Below are 18927 nucleotides of genomic sequence, written 5' to 3' on the forward strand. Positions count from 1 at the left end.
ATCATGGGCTGGGTAACTGAAAAGTGGGTTTTACCGTCATGCGATACTTTGGGTGTGGATACATGTGATTGGACAGTTTGTAAATGTTAGGTATTTGTCTGGAATGTGATTTTTGGCATAAAAAGGGATGACTTGCTTTGTAAAATTGAGCAGTCTCCTGAGAACTCATACCGTGTTGACTTCTAGGACTTCTGTTACTGGCCGCAGCCAATAAATTCGATCTTTGACGACACCAAGAAGTTTCCGTGTCTCTGTGTTCTAAGACAGGTGATACCCGAAGACTTTGGGCGTGCCCCTGGTGCCGCCGGGTCTTAAATAACCCGTTTCTTCAGTTGGCGCCCAACGTTGGGCGACTTCAGCGGTACCAGTCCAAGCCTGAAGATCGTGAGGAGCTTCGTGAGGAAATTCTGGAGGAGCTTTGTGAGGAAATTCTGGAGGACGGCCACCACTTCATCGACCCCGGCATGTCGAATGTGGACTGAAGGTCTTTTCTGCGAGGCTTCCCGCTTTCCTGACGGCTACGAAGGACTGCTGCCCTGACTGTCGCCCTGTCTTGGACCCATTTGTGATGCTTTGTACGGCGAGACGATAGACGGGTCTTCTGGTGGCGTGACTGATACCTCAGTTAAGTATAAGTGGGTCGCTCCCAGTCCTTAGTTTTTGGTTCTTGGTTCTTAGTTTGTTTGGTCCTTAGTTTTGATTTGAAAATTGCAATTTCCAAAGCCGAGGGTCTCGTATATTTACGAGTGTATCGGTAGAGATAATCCCTTGAAGTTTGAAGCTCGATTAGTGAGCGAAGATGCCTAATCGTAGCAAATTTGGTACTTGGTTTTGTTGTGGTTGTAACAGGGATTCCCGAATGGAGGATTCATGTCCGATACCTCCAGTTGGAACTCCGACTTATGAGCTCTATTCTAAACACGACGTGGGCCCCATTTCATTTAATGAAGTATGGGTCCGATACACTAGGAAAGACGGTGTTTTAAAATGGCCACATCATGGTAGCTATGACACAGAAATTCTAGATAATTTGGAAGTTAAACTATTTAAGAAGAAAGCCCGGCCGGCAATGTTTGACTCCTTTCGCCTTTGGCGTAAAGAAGCCAGACAACGAGAAATAAAACAAGCTAAAAGAGAAAAGGGGTTGTCGATAATGCAAGCTGCCAGGCAGTTTAAAGAAGACGAAGAAGATAAAGCAATTGAGGTGTCAGATAGGCAACATAATATGGCTATTGGTAAATGTTACCCATCATTGCCACCTAATCTTGAGAATGCAATGAAGGACCCTGAGAAGGATCCTTTGATATCACATTTGTTGAGATTGCCACCCCCTTATGCACAGTGTGCTACGGCACCTCCGCAACCTCCAGTTGCACAACCTCTTGTTGCTGCTCAACCACCGGCTCCTCCTCAGCTGGTTTTTCCTCCTACGGCGCAGCCTCCTCTGGGGCCGCCGACTTTGCTATTGGTTTTGTCTGGAACTACTTTGCCTTATTCTCCTGTACCTTCAACTTCTCTTGCTACTAACCCTACGCTTCTATCACCTCAAAATACTTTGTCTCCTGTCCTTTTGACAGCTTCTCCTTCTGCTCGACAACAAATGACTGATACTGTTACTGGTCTTTTGTCTCCTTTCTTTGGGTCATTGAGTATGACCCCTGTTTCTGCACGTAAACAAATGCGTAGTCAGCTACCTGGTCCCGAAGAACGGGCAGTGTTAGATCTCTTGGCTCGCAGATGGGTTTCGAATGCTTCAAGGTATAACTTAGTCAGTTATGGATGTTTTCCAGCAGTGGGAAGCACCCAAGCAAAGGTATGTTTTTGAAGTTATGTGTACTTTCCTTCGTGAGGAATGGGAAGATAATGATTTGGGTTCAGTCCCTGTAGAATTGCTAAATGTCCAGTCTGAGTTTGCGAAAGGGGCGATAGTGGGTCCCGGAATTGAGAATGCAGTTGCGATGGTACTTGCGTTAAGGAGCGATTTCCCTTCTCAGCGACTGTTTGAACCTGATTCCGCAGTTAGGAGGAAAGTGAGACAGTATCCGATGAGAAAAGTTTCTCCAGTGTGGCGTGATGCGGTAGCTGCTGGTCCGAATAATGTTACCCCAGCTATACCAGCACATTTTCAAAGAGTATGGGTACATGTGCCATGGAAGAGAGTAGAAGTTTTGGCCCTTAAACAGTCCTTACCTGATCCCCGTAAAAATCCAGCTGGTTATTACAAAGAATTGTCCCAGACAGTTGACGCATGCATCATGAACTTGGCAGATATAGATATGCTGTTGGGTAACGTAGTACCTCAACCTCTTTGGGCAAAGATTCGTCATGAGGATCATGCAGTTAAACTAGGTGACTCATGGGTCAATATTGCTGCTGCGGACGCTAGACAAGTTGGTGGTGCTAAACCTGAGGCTCTAGTGGCAGATCTGCCTGGCAGAATTATAGATCTTATGAAAACGATGATGCCAGCGTTACGAGTAAATTGGGAAAAGTTCGCAGCTTGTAAGCAGAAGGACGAAAGTGTATCTGATTTCTTCACTAGGTTTGAAGAGACATTTATAGATCATAGTGGTCAGGATATGAGTACGGAAGGTGGGCAAAGATAGTTCGTAGATAAGTTCGTTTTTAATTTGCTCCCTGAACTATGTAATAAGTTGAAAGATTCTGAGAGTTCTTGGGCTGTTTCTTCATCGGCCCAGATATTGGCGACTGCACAGTACTATGAGAATAGGGGTAAGGACGAGAAAGATAGAGTAGAGAAAAAGACTAAAGACTTAAAGACGAAGGTTCTTTTGCCGCAGGCGTATCCGCCTCGCTCGAATCAGCAAGAGTCACAGCAACGCCCACAGTTTCAGCAACCTCCGCCATTTCAGAGACCGCAACAGAACGTTGGGTATTTCCCTCCAAGACCACCCTTGGGTTTGAATCAGTGTGCGTATTGTAAGGAGGAAGGTCATTATAAAAATGAGTGCCCTGTGTTGCGACAACGTGCGAGTGGTATGCCGGCCCCCAGAGGTCGTGGTGGTTTTCAGCAAGTGTCATGGGGTAGAGGACGTGGTGCGTTTCCTCAGAACGAACGTTCCTTTCCCCCACAAAATTCTATGAATTGCTTTGATCAACAGAAAATTGCATCTGGTCGGTTGACTCAGTACTATGCTGATGACTATTATGTCGAAAGTGAGAATGCTGACTATAATGATTGCTTGGACAGCCATGGACAAAGAGAGGGAGTAGTGTCGGTTCCAGTAGATCAGAGTGGGCCTTATGTTGCAGTAGCTACATCGGGTGTGGTAGAGCCTTTTCTTTTGGATACTGGTGCAGGGAAGAGTTCTATCATGCACTCTAAACTCCCTGGCGCACCTTTGTCTGGCTTAACGAATGTTTCGGTAGGATTCTCTGGCGCTCCAGTTCGTAATCCAGTTTCTAGTCCTTTGTCTCTTTCTATAGGGCCTTGTGAATTGGAAGCACCTCTCATTTTAACGACAGGTTGTGGCGAGAATTTGTTGGGCTTGGATTTGTTGAAAAGGTTGAATGCGACATTGCATTGTTCTCCTTCGGTAGTACAGCTTATATTAGGTAAGAAAGTGATCTCTCCGATGTATTTGTCTAAAGATCGGCTTCCACCGGAATTGCGTTCTCTCCCTGATACTCTTTGGGCTACTGCTCCTAATGATGTGGGTCTTTTGGAGATTCCACCTTACGTTGTAACGCTTAAAGCAAATTTTAAATTGCCGCGTATTCCCCAATATCTGATTTCTAGCGATGGTGAAAGAGCGCTTTTAGCGATCATCTATGATCTGATTGAGAAAGGTGTGATTGAAGAAACGAGAGGTAATGTGTGTAACAGTCCTGTTTTGCCTGTCCTGAAACGCACTGACTCTTCTCAGCCACCTGTTTACAGGTTTGTGATCGATCTTAGAGAGGTTAACAAGATTGTCGTGCCACAGTTTCCAGTTGTTCCGGATATTACTGCTTTGTTGACTTTAATTCCTGCTTCAGCTGCCTGGTTTTCGGTTATAGATCTGAAAATGCTTTCTTCAGCATTCCAATTGCCAAGGAGAGTAGAGATATTTTTGGCTTCTCTTTAGGAGGCCGAAGCTTCCGGTTTAAGAGAGCTCCTCAAGGCTATTGCGAAAGTCCTTCTATTTATAGCCAGGCTTTGAAAACCCAACTTGATACTCTTGTGTTGCCTGCTGGTGCTGCTCCTATTCAGTATGTGGATGATCTGTTAGTGGCCGCTGATGATGAGAAAACTTGTAAAGAAGCTACTCTTTCTTTGTTGCAACATTTGTCGGACTTGCATCATAAAGTGTCACCTTATAAGTTGCAGTATTGTCGACAAGAAGTGACCTATTTAGGTCATCTCTTGTCAAAGGAGGGAAGAAGGTTGACCCCAGAACGAATTCAAGCGATTGCGCAAATGACTGTACCAAGCACACAGAGAGAAGTGCGCGCTTTCTTGGGTATCACGTCATATTGCAGACAATGGATACCGAATTTTTCTTTGCTGGCCAAACCTCTGTTGGCATTGACTTGTAAAGATACACCGAATCCTCTCCCGTGGTCTGACGATTGTCAGAAAAGTTTTTCGGAATTACGTGATGCATTGTGCTCGGCTCCTGTGTTGGGTACTTCAGACTATAGCAAGCCTTTCACGTTGTATGTACACGAGAGAGAGAGAGATGTGCGTTGTCAGTGTTCACACAATCTTTTGGGGACAAGCAGCGTCCATGTGCGTATTTCTCATCAACGTTAGATCCAGTTGCTAAAGCATTGCCGAGTTGTTTGAGAGCTACAGCCGCAGCTGCCGTTTCTATTCGACAGTCTGCTGGTTTGGTGTTGGATAATACGCTGATTGTGAGGGTTCCACATGCAGTGGATACCTTATTAAACAGGACTAAGACACAGCACCTTACTAGTGCACGTCTTTCAGGTTACGAGTTGACACTGTTGGCTAGCCACGTTCATATCAGAAGATGTAACGTGTTGAATCCAGCTACGTTATTGCCGATCTCTACAGAGACGGATGTCCAAGAACAGCATGATTGTTTTTTTCGCACAGAGGAAGAAACAAAAGCTAGAGTGGATCTTAAAGACACTCCTTTTGAGAATGTGGATGGTACGCTGTGGGTTGATGGTTCGTGTTTTAAGCTTCCGAATGGCGAGACGACTGCAGTGTATGCTATCACAACTTTAAATACAGTTGTCGAGACAGCACGTATACCACAGAATTCTGCGCAAGCAGCAGAGTTGATTGCATTGACTAGAGCGTGTGTGTTGTCGGAAGGAAAACGAGTGAATGTTTATACCGATAGTCAATATGCGTTTGGTGTTGCTCACAGTTTTGGACGTTTGTGGAGAGAGCGTGGGTTCCTTACTTCTCATGGAACGAAAATCCAGCATGGGCAGTTGGTGAATTAGCTTCTCGAGTCACTTACTTTGCCGAAGCAAGTTGCGATTGTGAAGTGTAGCGCTCACCGGAAGGTTACGGATGATGTTGGCCGTGGTAATGCATTTGCAGATGAAGTTGCGAAGGAAACAGCGAAGGATATGATGAGCCGTATGTATGTTGCAGGACCAGCGAGATGGGTTATGGCTGGTGGAATGTGTGAAGACACGATAGAGAGTGTGAAATCGATACAGGCTGAAGCTACTGAAAGTGAGAAGAATGTTTGGAGAGAAACTTCGGGTAGATTGGACTCGACTGGTTGTTGGGTTGAATTGTCAGAACACCAAAGATGGATGTTGCCAGATGCGTACGTGCTTGCAGTGGTTACTATGGCACATGGTTTGTCTCACATCAGTGTGAAAGGGATTTGTAAGTTGTTGGCTCCAGTATGGCAGAATGCTGGAATTCCCAAGTGTGCGGAGAATGTGGTCAAGAATTGCATGGTGTGTTTAATGTATAATCCTGGTAAGGGAACCCCAACTCCAACAGGTCACTTTGCTCCTCCGACTTATCCGTTCGAGGTTTTGCAATTGGATTTCATCCACATGGAAAGGTGCACTAACTTAAAGTATGTCCTTGTAGTTGTTTGTGCCTTTTCTAGATGGGTAGAAACATACCCCCTAAAAGATAATACTGCCTCGTCCACTGCTAAAGTCCTAGTCAAAGAATATTTCCCTAGGTTTGGGTTGCCAAGGATGGTTTGGAGTGATAATGGGAGTGAATTTGTGGGGTAGGTTATGAAGAGAGTGTGTGAAGGGTTGGGAATCCGACAGAAGTTTCATGCCGCAAATCACCCCCAATCAGCTGGATTAGTGGAATGTTACAATGGCACTTTGAAGCTAAAGTTAGCCAAAATTCAGGCGAGTTCTGGTCTCTAATGGCCAGATGCTTTGCCGTTGGCACTTTTGTCAACTAGAACTACAGTACATTCCCGGATAGGCCTTAGTTCCGTCCGGCGAATGTGTGGGGAGTGCCGAGGCCAGTGAAGTTTAGTGACATCGAATATCCTGTGTTGGTGGACTATTTGTATGATTTGACAGCTAAATTGCGTGTCTTACATCAACAGGTTCATGATAACTTGCCACCAGCATCTGTGGATCCAGGTCACACCATCAATCCCGGTGACTGGGTCCTAGTGAGGAATTTTCAGCGGACCAAAAACGAGCAGCCCCGCTGCATCGGCCCCCACCAAGTGCTCATGTCCACAAGAACTTCGGTGAAGGTCTTCGGGGAAAAAGAACTGGATCCACGGCGTACATTGTAAGAGGGCGCCGTTGCCTCTGCCGTACGACCAGTGGGTCCGTGAAGGTATTGCAGATTCAGAGACTGAAAGGGTGCCGAAGTTTGCAACGTTTAGCGACGCTGAGTTGGTGTGGAGAGGCTCCGAGAAAGAAAATGACGATGTCCTTCAAGAAGCTGCGCCTGTGTCTCAAAGATTAGACACTAATGAGCCTGAACTTTTGTTTCGTGATCAGACATTGCCTGGTAAAGGCCGTTATAATTTGCGACCAAGAGTCATGGGACTAATAAAGTTTAAAAAAAAATCTTTGCTACTTTTGAAAATTCAGCTCTCCCATCTGAGAAACTGTTTTGACCAATTTTTGTTTTTCGAACCGCCATCCGGGTTCAGCTGTAAGGTCGTGGTGTAAAGACTTGGGAGTGCAAGCCGAAGACACAAGGTCCAGGTTCTGGTTGGTCCTAGGGCGTTCCCTGGACTGACAGACGCATTCCTTAGCACGGAAGAACCAACCGCCGCGAACAGCACGGTTAGAGGATGGAGTTTTTCGAGATGGAGAGACCTGTTGAAGAAATGAGTTTTAAGAGCAAAATGTGTCAAATTATGAGTAGAAAGTGTTTCCTAATATTATGTCCTCTTATGTTACTTAGCTTGATGATGTTTTTGATGGGATATATTATATTCTCTTTTCAAGTGACGTTTGCACCCACTACACAACCCATACCTTTTTCTACTGTTTCTTCGCATTCTGCCTGAACATGAATCCGTTAGAAGATTGGAATTCGTTAATAACTCCTTTGTACAGCTTCTGCACCAACACCAGCTGGTAGTGAACACGACTAACTGTTGGGTGTGTGGCCTTATGCCTCATACTACTGATAAAGGTATTCCTTATCTGGTCCTGCCATTCAGCTATAATGGTTCTGTGTGGGCATACAGAACGATGTTCATCTATGCTTGTGAAGTCTATCCTCTACGTTCTATGAAAGACAATCCAAAGAATAGTGCTCTAGTTAAGGGAATAGTCGATATGATTAGAGGAGTTGGTTCCTATGAGACAATCCCGAGAGATGAGACACTAGCGTATATTGGATGGAACGGGACTGGATATGGAGTTAGTCTGAGTGAGAACCAGCGAGCGAAAAGATCCTCTCAGATTTGGCTCGTACCCCATCAGGGTCATCTTTGTCTGCAAGGTAATGGCAAGAATCCGAGAGCTCAGTTAGGGAAGAGTATCTGCACTGAGACGTATGTTTTTGCGTCCCAGACTTCCCCATCGTTTCTAGCAGCTAAGGGTACCTATTTTGTCTGCTATGATAGAGCATATACATGGTTGCCCCCTGATTTTTCGGGAACTTGTTATGTTGCATATTTGTTGCCTCCTACGTACACTGCTGCCGTAGATTACCACATAACGAGAGTTGTTAGGGGTGTCCTCAGTAAGGAAGATACCACGGGACAAGAAGTGGGAGACCTTTTCAAGGGTTTCCTACTGTTTTGGGGACCTATGGCTAACAGTAGAGGTTTACGGCAATTGACGAGAGTGGTTGAATCCACCATAAATGAAACTGCCGGTGCCCTTAGTAATCTGACAGCTGAGCTTCAAGCGGATCGCCTTATGACGTTACAAAATCGTATGGTTTTAGACGTCATACTTGCATATCGAGGTGGGGTATGTAAAGTGATCCAATCAAGTTGCTGCGTTTTCATACCAGACAATGCTCCTACGGTATATCAGGCCATTTCCAAGTTACATAAGATCTCTGAGTCTATAAATGTGGATAAAGGAGATTGGTCGTTGATTGAATGGTTTTGGGAACTGTTATCGACCTGGGGATGGAAGATTCTGATGATCATTGGGATGGCTTTAGCAATTCTTTTCCTGTTCTGTCTTTGTGTGCAGTGCGCTCCTGCTATATGTGGCCTCTGTGCTACTACGTGTGCAAGGAGACCTGTCCCAAGAGAGGTACTAATTAATAGGATTATGCTCCAGCAACATCTTGATGATCTGATGAATATAGACATGGATTCAGATTGACGTGAGTTTAGGTTATTGCCTATGTAAGGGCAAAAGGAGGGTCTGAGGTTCCGTGAATTCTGAACCCGTTTCATAAAGGTCATGGTTTCGTTACGAATTTGATATTAGCGAACCGTAACTAGTTAGTACGACAAGTATGAGTGTTTTCATCACGTTAGACCAATGGATTCACTACGTATTTAGGGATTTCGTTCTGAACCCTTGGGTTCCATTTTGTGTATGGCAGCCATTTTGTGGTTGCCCTCACATAGGCCGATGACTGTGGCTGAACAAGTCCTTTAAGTACATGTACCTCCAGTTCGTGCTGACTCCTGTTTGACCTGAGTGAACTGACCCTGTTGCCTGAAGCTGACCTTCTTAAACCAGTTCCTGCCCTTTAGCTGATCAAGAATAAGGATCAGAGCACAGGACATCGTAAAACTTTATTGCACACAAATATGCCTTATCCTACTCTCACCTGTTTCTGCTCCTTTCTTTATGGTCTATTTACGATTGGGATGTGCCCTTTTTTATTATGGGTTCGTTCGACCTGTCTTAAGAAGAATGTTGGGTTTGACCAATGATTGATCATGGACCGGGTAACTGAAAAGTGGGTTTTACCGTCATGCGATACTTTGGGTATGGATACATGTGATTGGACAGTTTGTAAATGTTAGGTATTTGTCTGGAATGTGATTTTTGGCATAAAAAGGGATGACTTGCTTTGTAAAATTGAGCAGTCTCCTGAGAACTCATACCGTGTTGACTTCTAGGACTTCTGTTACTGGCTGCAGCCAATAAATTCGATCTTTGACGCCACCAAGAAGTTTCCGTGTCTCTGTGTTCTAAGACAGGTGATACCCGAAGACTTTGGGCGTGCCCCTGGCGCCGCCGGGTCTTAAATAACCCGGTGTTTCAATATGAACTGCCATAAAGTTATTATGTACAAACTTGACACATTTGATTACTGATGCTGCTACCTTGGTCCATTACCATGGTTCCACGTACACTCCATTGTTGGGTCTGATGTGAAATTTCATTTCATTTACTCTCTATAACCGTAAAATCGTGTTGCAATATTGCCCACTATAAATGCTTACGAAGAATGATTTTTTTAGAACTAAATTGTTTTTCCAAACACATGCAGTTGTAAATATTTGTAATCTAGGGTTTATGATAGAGTTTTCTATACTTAAATTTGATAGCCAGATTCATCTACTCTGTGGCTTTCCTATGAAGCAGAAATTTCTAACGAAATCACTTACCACTTCCTTCCGTGTCTCTGTTTTGTGAGAAGTAACAGTATCGTTTTATCATATCGGACATATTTTTCTTCATAGCGAGCAAAAGGTTCAAAGGAATACTTGAAATTGCGACCTTCCAATCTACACATAGAATTTTTGTTTCAATGTAATAAACATTTGCGTTACCTGTAGCTAACAGCAAGATGGTGTTCAATTGATCTTTCCCAATGAGCTCATCCTAAATGTTCCCAAATATCTAGCTTGAATCTACTTTGCCCTTAATAGGTTTCTGATTGTTTTTGTGCGGAATTCCTTACATTCTTTATAATTGTAACTCCCAGATATTGGAACTAAAGTTCGGGCCTAGTCGTCTTTAACAGCAAAAGGCTATTTGTAGCACCCCTTGCAAATTAAAATGGTCTCTTATTCACTCGTTATTTTATGGACCAAGAAATTCCTTTATTGATTTAGCTGTATTTTCCCATAGGACAGGTTACAATAGGGTTTATATTGTGTGTAAAGCAGAGTGGTGCTGTTGCTCTCATTATTTTACTATATCGCAAGACTCTTCTTTGGAATACCAAGACTACTGGCAAATTTGCTGAAACTTTTCTGATTATTTACTGTTATTATACTACCATTTCCTATTTGCTCATTTTTAGAAGGATTTTTTTCGTAGTGGGATAGAGTATAACACCTTCTATATCTAATAATGCATTTTATGTAGCTATTCTCCAACATGTCTTTCATTTTCAAGCATTGTAAATGACAGGTGTTACTATTACAATGTTAACAGTACTCAATTTACCTACCTCTGAAGGGTGGAATGCAGAGTAGGGCCATGCTGGGATTTGAATTTTTCGCCAGTAGTTCTTCGCATTTTTTCCAGCAAGTGTTTATATCATACCTTTCCAAAGACAACGTACCCGCCCCGTTCTCTCTGTGAAACATCCATGTTCCTGCTCCTAGTTCAAAACTTGGCGCTGCGAACAATCTAGTGAATTTTCCACTGTGGGAATAGAGAAGTATTACTGAATCCTGTTTTTGTAAATCTGGATTTCAGAAAACTGAGTTTTGCGTCACAAGTAGAACCGAGGTGTTTACCCAAATTTGGAAATAAGGCCACAAGTGCCTTCTAGAAGTGCCTTAAGCCTCACCTTCAACAAACACCTGATCCATCATTATGAACCAGAACCCTACATACTGATGTAAGGTAGTGCATTAGCTAATATATTCATGAACTACAGGTCTCTATTTCTTTTCTAATAAGAAGGCCTTGCTCTGACTTATTTGGAACAGATGTCTTCTGTTACCGATGTACAACAAAGCTTTCTGTCCAAGATAACTGAAAAGAATCTGCAGGGCCGCCCTCCACTGTACCATTCAACTTTGTCACTAGGTGACCTGTTGAGGGTTACTGAGAGGTCAAACATAACTTTTCCTGTATTTTTTGCCTGAAAACACAAGGTGAAGAATATTATATAACCCTGCCACATCTGTGCACTAATACATTAGTAGAAAAAAAAACAAGCATTGGACTAATTGTGTTAGCACTCTGTGCATCCAATCTCCATCTAAGTACACCTGTCTCCAGACATTGACCTTAATGTAAAGGTAAATGCTCCAGCTTTATCTAAAATCATGAAAAACAGGCACGCGTTGCCAATCACAGAGCTGTGATTGCACTGATCTGCTGTACTCTACTCGTACCCCAGTTCCCACTGGTATTTGAAAACCTATATTAAACTTGGGATTGCATATACCTCCTCTTATGTGTGTGTTAACATTTTGTGTTTCCAAAACGTGAATTTGCACTTCTATATAGATCTGCTCAGACGTGATATTATCCCAGTGTGCTCTAACGTTTTGAAAATCGCCCCCAAAGATGTGTTGTAGCCTTTCCCGGGGTGGAGATTTCTGATTGAGTAGATGAATGCTGGAAAACGTCTGAGCATGTAGGGCTTCACAAGCAGGCACATTAAGACCGATTCACTCCCAACGTTTGTCATCATATTGTGACAGGAGTTTCTCTAAGGAGAAACAGATTCTTCCTGTACCGGAAAAAAGATTGAATGCACTTGTGGGAAATATTTGCTCATAAACATGCCAATTACTATCAAGTAAGCGAAAATTATGTTGCAGCGAAGTAACTTGGAAACACATTCCAGAACTACAAGTGGGAAAAAGTAACTCTTGCAAATTCGGTCAGTGTCCAAAAAGTTGTATCTTCGGTGTAGGACTATGGGAGATAATTTCGGAATTATTGAAAATCGTGACTTAGTGTCGCTTAGCAAAGATTTTATTTTAAAGGGGTTCTAGTTAAGGATAGTTATAGCTTCTTATTTTTTCCCCATTTTTCTTTGTAAACATACTAGGCTGACTAAATACGATCCAAGTGCAGCACCCTGTGTTTTACACTGAAAGTTTTGATCTAGTAAGATGACTATTCAGACTCTCAAGACACATGTTGCGGTTTCACCTCATTGTTGAAATGCAGAAGTGGTGCACCTCTTTAGCTGTCTTGCCAGCCTCACGTTTTCCCAAAAAATAATAAAAATGCAAATCCATATACATACACAGAGGGGCTTTCAGTCAGCTCTATTCATTCATTGGTCTATTTGTATCATTCACATTTTGCTTTCTCCTACCACAGCATGCAGTATGTGGCAGCTAGTTAGTCCACCTCATGCATTAGTTTGTTTGCACAGTAAGTGATGGCATTTTCTTTGATTACATGTACACAGTCGCCTAAAAAGAAGTGCACCACAGTGCTAGGGCAGATTGACTGCTGCTGAGCACCTACTCTTATATTGGTTACATTTGTTAATTTGTTTTGTATTTGCGTATGTTTGCAAACAAACAAACAAAAAAGTAATTAAAAAGATTGCAACGCTTCCCATGGCCTGACCTATTGGCTTTTTCAGTTTGTTCTGTAGCATGTAATTTGCAAAACGTGATGCTAAATTGTTATTTTAACTCTTTTTAATTTCATGTACTTTTCGTTTCCTTGTTCTTTGCCAGCACCCTTAAGGCCAGTCATGAAAGACCTGCACTCCGATGACAATGAAGACGAGTCAGACGAGGGCGAGGATCATGAATCTGAACCCGAGAAGCCAGTGCACGCTCACGGCGGGAGCAGAGGGCGGCGGTAAATTTGTTATTGAAAACACATAGAAACTATTTATAATTTTGCTACTTGAAAAAATGGCCATGAAGAATCATTTTTAAAAAATCACTTCATTGTGTGCATTAGTGAAGCCTATCCCTTTTAAAGGCACATAATTAGTTAACTTATACAGACGATGAATAATCAGTATTTTCTTGCTTTTAATATTTCCATGCTTGCCTATGGGGTTCCATGAGTTTATGGCAGTGCAGTGACTATGCCAGTAATCGTATTGTAGTTCATATTCTATATTTTTATTATTCTTTCCAGAGTCAGCTTGAGTGACGGCAGTGATAGTGAAGGCAGCTCGAGCTCCTCGCCATTACGGAATGAGCTGCCTCCTGTATTAAAACCTAATAAAAACCAGGTAATGTAAGAGTCTAGAAATGATATGTGGGTGTGTCCTCTCACTTGCAATTCTCTCTCTCATATATATATATATATATATATATATATATATATATATATATATATATATATATATATATATATATATATATATATATATATATATATATATATATATGTGTGTATATAACACCATAGAAGCTCAACAGAACCCCACGAATGTCATATCGGAAGGAAGCAGGCGGCACAGCTCCCTATTTTCAAGAACAGTCTTTTTTATTTATTTTTCTCCATGATTAAAGTGCAAGAGTGCAGATCAGACCAGCGCTTATCAGCCACAGCCTTCAATAGGGTCATAGGTTTGCAACTTGCAGAGCGTACATTTAAGTGAAACCCTTTCCCCACCATCATTGTGTTAAAAAAACAGCTAGACTGCTACCACATTTTCTAATTTCTTCACCCTCGTGTCACATTTCATCCACCATTTTGTGTCTCAATAGCATTCCAAAGGATTATTTGCCTTTAAATGGTGGGAATCTCTATTAAGGTAGTATATATTTGTGTGTTGGAGTACGTACTCGAGAAGTCCAAAATTGTAATTCTTGTCACATTGTCTATATTGAAGGTACTGTGTCTGTTTGTACACTCCACTAACCCCGACTAGCATGCATGCACTCCGAATCTGCTACAGATGAATAGTGCTTAATGGTAAAGTACCTAACATTTGAAACGCTTCCTTCTCTTGGAGATACTTTGTGACTCGACCAGGAATTATGCAGAAATTAATGCTTAATGGTAAAGTAACTAAGATTTGAAACACTTTCTTATCTTGGCGATGCTGTGTGTCTCAACAAAGTGTCATGCAAGAAGTAATCTTGCTATGGCACCTTGGATGTTATCGGGTGTGATCTCAAAAGGAGAATGGGGGTGCTAATGTAGTCGAAGTGTTGGATGTGATGGGAGTACCAGTGTCATTGATGTGGACCTTACATAATCACATCTACTCCTACATCTGTTGAGCATGGAAGACCTTATTCGACGACACCTTAAAGGCACATGTTAGCAAATTCTATATAAAATTACTATATAAAATTACTGCAGAGCCTGTTATAAACTCAATAAGTACTACAATTCATGATCCCATGATATTGTGCAAAATATACAAACCGTACTTCCAAATTTTCTAAAGTGCAAATGCAAACAGTTAAAACAGACAAATGCTATCATCTTGTAAATTAAGTGCTAATCCAGTGTCTATAATCAACTCAGTGAGTACCACAATTCATAATCCCTTGACCTTGTGTAAAATGCACAAACAGCACTACAACGTTTTCGAAAGTGCTAATGCATATAAGGTCAAGCAATTTGTTAAGCATTTCCCCTGCCATTGTGCAAAATATGTAAACAGTACTGCTAGAGTTCTCCAAGGTGCAGATGCGAAAAATAGCAACCAATTTGCCAGGCAAAGTGGTTTTCGTGAGATGTCATTACACGAGTTGTTCTTCCTTATGAGTTGAAATTCCGATAACTCTCTAGCTGTCTATTCTACAAATATATTCTGAATCACAGCCTACACCAATTAAACGGCATATAATCACAGTACTGCTATGTCATTGAAAGTGCTACGGCAAGATGCATCAATTAATATTCTAAAAACGAGGTTCACGTGAAGTAAAAGCGCAGAACTAATATCCTAGCTTCTTCTATAAAGTATTGGTGCACATTTTTGTTTACACAAGATCAGTTATCACTTTTGTGAACGGTCCATTTCAAAGTCCAATAGCGTCTAAGGATCTATCAAAGTGCTAGTGCAGAGTGTAAAATTGAGAATGCAAAGATCTAAAATTCAAGTGCTCCCTAATCATTCCAAATTAAATGTATGTAATAATATTGCATCTGATTACATATAAGAGTCATTAATGTTCATTTAAATATATTGGACCAGAGAGAATCACTGTCCATTTGATCAAGGAAGGTATATAAATGCACCAAGTCCCTGTGAGGGCCGGACTGGGAACTGAAAGCAGCCCTGGCAAAGTTTGGCAGACCAGCCCCCATCTGGCACCTTGCGAGCGAGGGCAGCGAGCGAGCCTGACCACTACTAGGGGGGTTTGGGGGGATTCTGCCCCAAGAAAATTTTGTAAAAAGACAGACCAAAATGGTGCATTTTACTGCACATCTCAGAGCCTAGCTACCCCTCCTAGCACTCCATGGATTTTCCTGTGACCTTGGCCTTTTACAGGGCTGCGATACTCAGTTTGTGCTATACAAACACCACATACACAGGTGCAAGCTGAAACATGGTCTTGTTCTTCTCGCTGCAAGGAACTAAGGGCCGGACTGACTGGTGCAGCTACACCCAATGCAGACCTGGGGGGGGGCACTGTGTAAAGAAATAACTTATGGGTTTAATAGCACCTGCTGCAAAGTACCTTGTGTGTAGTGTGTCCAACGATTTTCAGGCAACAATAAAAATGCCACGTTAACTCTGGTGGTTAATGTTCCTGCTGGAGAGATCAGAGTTTGGCCTAGTGACAGTTTTGACTCATCATAAAGAAGCACAAAGGGTTAATATGACTGCTGCAAGGAATATGTACCATGCAAATCACATAACTGTATTTTATGTGATTAGCTCAGTGGGTTACTGCTTTTGCCACAGAGATGTATTTGTAACCAGCAGTTCCTAAATTACATATAGGAACAATATGACCAATAATATGCCATCAAAGAGCTGCAGGCAAACTGCATGCTATAGGTTAGAACATTATTTTTTCCCCAGTTTTTCATTATTCAAATTCTGCTAAAAAAGGTTGTTTGGGTAGAAATATATTCTTTATAGTAAAGCCAACCCCAACAACTGAGGTACATTTTGAATCCCGAGTTTGTGCTTCTACAGAACACACATTCTTAAATGTACTGCCTACCAGTATGGATAATATGTGATTCCTACACCCTGCAATTCACATCGTCTTATGTATTATTTCCTATAGACTGATTTACACACATATAATTAATTGTCTCCATATATAATGTGTGTGTATTGTAAAGTGTTCACACAACCTACACTGGTTTTGAGTAGCTCTATAAAACAAATTAAATGCATGTGAGGAAGGCTATGCAGAGAAGACTGGCACTGAACCTGACACCTCTCTGTGCCTCTGTAGTGGGTGCTCAAGGTAGGAGGCTACCTGCTGAGAGTGGCGCCGCGCCTTTACACAAAGACAGTGTCTCAACTGCAGCCTGGCAAAGACATTTGAACGGAGAACCAACCTGAACCAGTTCTGCAACACATACCATTTAGAAAAATGTATTGCTGAGAATAAAAGATAATAAATGCCTTTAAGTTCAATGTGTGAAGGGGCATTCATGTCACGTTATATTTTGAGTGTATCTGATGCACATTAATGCAACCTCACAGGCTCACACCAATGACAGTCACTATTATTCAATGGCACACATATCTGCAGTTCCACATCTCCCCAACATTACTAAGTAAATGGAGTGCTAGAAACTATTTTTTTTATTGTTAGACTGCAGACATACTTAAAAACACAGTCTAGCAAAAACTTAGTTAACAGCAAATGTATTTGAAAGGGAGGCAGCTTTCTCCATACCACAAAGACCATCCGCAAAGCTGTGAAAATGTACTGATCGCAGCCCACAAGTCGAAGCTGCTTGTAAAGTGTAGGCAGATGCCACTGTATTTCTTTTTTTGATACCCGTCATGTCTATCAGTTAACCCATTCCTTAAGACATGGATTTCAGATCATCTGTATTGCAAGCAATGTCACAGACGGAATTTCATTTAGTTTGCCCCCAGGGATGCACTCAGAGGACCAGGAGAGATGACCAGCAGTACCCACCCACCTCGAGTCATAGCCAGGCCTAGACTAGAGCCACGCTGAGCCTGAGGCCAGCCACCAACTCGCTCCGCCCCTGCTGCTCACAACAAATGCCACTGCACGCGGGACCGGGCCATGGCCGATTATGTCATCAGTGATGTCATCTATTATGTAATTAGGGACATTTTATGAGTTGAAAACAATTACATTATTGATGGGTTCATTTGTGCCAAGATGCATCAGTGAGTCAAACGCCACCTACAGAGTTCGATGTCTAGCTGTCAGTCAAGGAGGCAAATGCCAGCTGGGCTACATTCGACGTACACTATTCTCAGGTTGATAGGATGGGTAACATTTTATAATGTAACATTATCACCTGGTATTCAGCACCTATAAACAGGAGGACATCATCCTCGAGTGTAATATAAGACAGATATTATTATGATCTTCTCATTGAAGCAAGGCCATTTTACAAGGACATGTTAGCATAATTATCTGAAATGTGGCATTTATTGACTTGTGATGTTCTATATTGAAACATTTATGCCCCCTCATCACTTGGCCTTATTACGCAGTTATCTTTAGAAAAGAGCTGCTAATCGGTCCGTTTTCATTTCTATTTAGCACAAACAAAAACCATTTTAAATCTCATGTTTGAAAAACTTATTGTAAAATACCGCCCAAAGTCTTGAAAATTCGTACGCATCCTTGTGAAAATCCAATTGCTAATAATAAACTGGTGCTGGAAACACGATGTGTACAGCTGTTGTTTGGATACAAACATTCATAAAACTGTCAATGCCTAAACATCTGCTGAGAGGTTCTATGTTTGACAGTTGTACTAGAAAGCAGAGCTTTCCTGGGTCAGAAGAAATACAAACTTACAAATTTAAGAAGGCTCAGTTTTACAAAGCAATGCACAAACGATCTAGTTACTATTGACATTCTTTGGAACCAAATGCCTTTTCATCGGAGATCACAGACAAACCTCACGATTTTAGAAAGCAGCTAAAAACCTGGCTGTTTTCATCGACCCTGTAATCTACACTTGTATTGTCCTATGATCGTTTTCTCTAGTATGCAAGAAGTGCAGAGCTAGCACCGAGACACTTTAGGGTATAATCCGCATTTTAAAAATATAAATTAAATCTAATCCATACCAAAGCTGCATTCAGGGGCATCATGAAGAAAGGCAGCACAGACACCCAAAGGTGGCTTTTCAGTGCATGAATCGGTACCACCCAGAGGCGCAGCTATCAGTGGTGTAGAGGATGGAGAGGTGCGGGCCTACTTAACCTGGATTATTGTTGGAATTTACTACCCAACAAGTGGTCAGAGGCCCATTTTGCTTGTTTGCTCTAGGGACCCCTTGCTCGTCACTATGGCTTGTCGCCAAGCACCTTGCAGTTTGTAAGGCCTGTGCTGGGGTAAGTTGAAAGGCGTCCTTCTTTTTTTAATTATTTTTTAATTTTATTGAGCACGTTTTTAGAGTGATCAACAGTACACTGATTGACTAATTATGGCGTCATATACAATGTACATCATTAATTAAGGCATTGGGACATTTCGACAAAGTGCAGGCGTGCCAAAAAATACACCTATTCATATAATCTTAGCAACCATG

General features: G+C 42.1%; 1 protein-coding gene across 1 annotated transcript in view; it reads left to right on the plus strand.

The window, feature by feature from the left end:
* The window catches only part of MLLT3 (MLLT3 super elongation complex subunit), a 659507-nt gene that overhangs the window by 607300 nt on the left and 33280 nt on the right, over positions 1 to 18927 (plus strand). Inside the window, exons 7-8 of the mRNA XM_078675949.1 lie at positions 12969 to 13095; positions 13384 to 13480. Of these exons, the coding sequence (XP_078532075.1) occupies positions 12969 to 13095; positions 13384 to 13480 (224 nt within the window). The remainder of the gene's footprint in view (positions 1 to 12968; positions 13096 to 13383; positions 13481 to 18927) is intronic.

The sequence above is a fragment of the Lissotriton helveticus genome, chromosome 2_1 (assembly GCF_964261635.1).
Source record: "Lissotriton helveticus chromosome 2_1, aLisHel1.1, whole genome shotgun sequence".
Classification (NCBI taxonomy): Eukaryota; Metazoa; Chordata; class Amphibia; order Caudata; family Salamandridae; genus Lissotriton; species Lissotriton helveticus.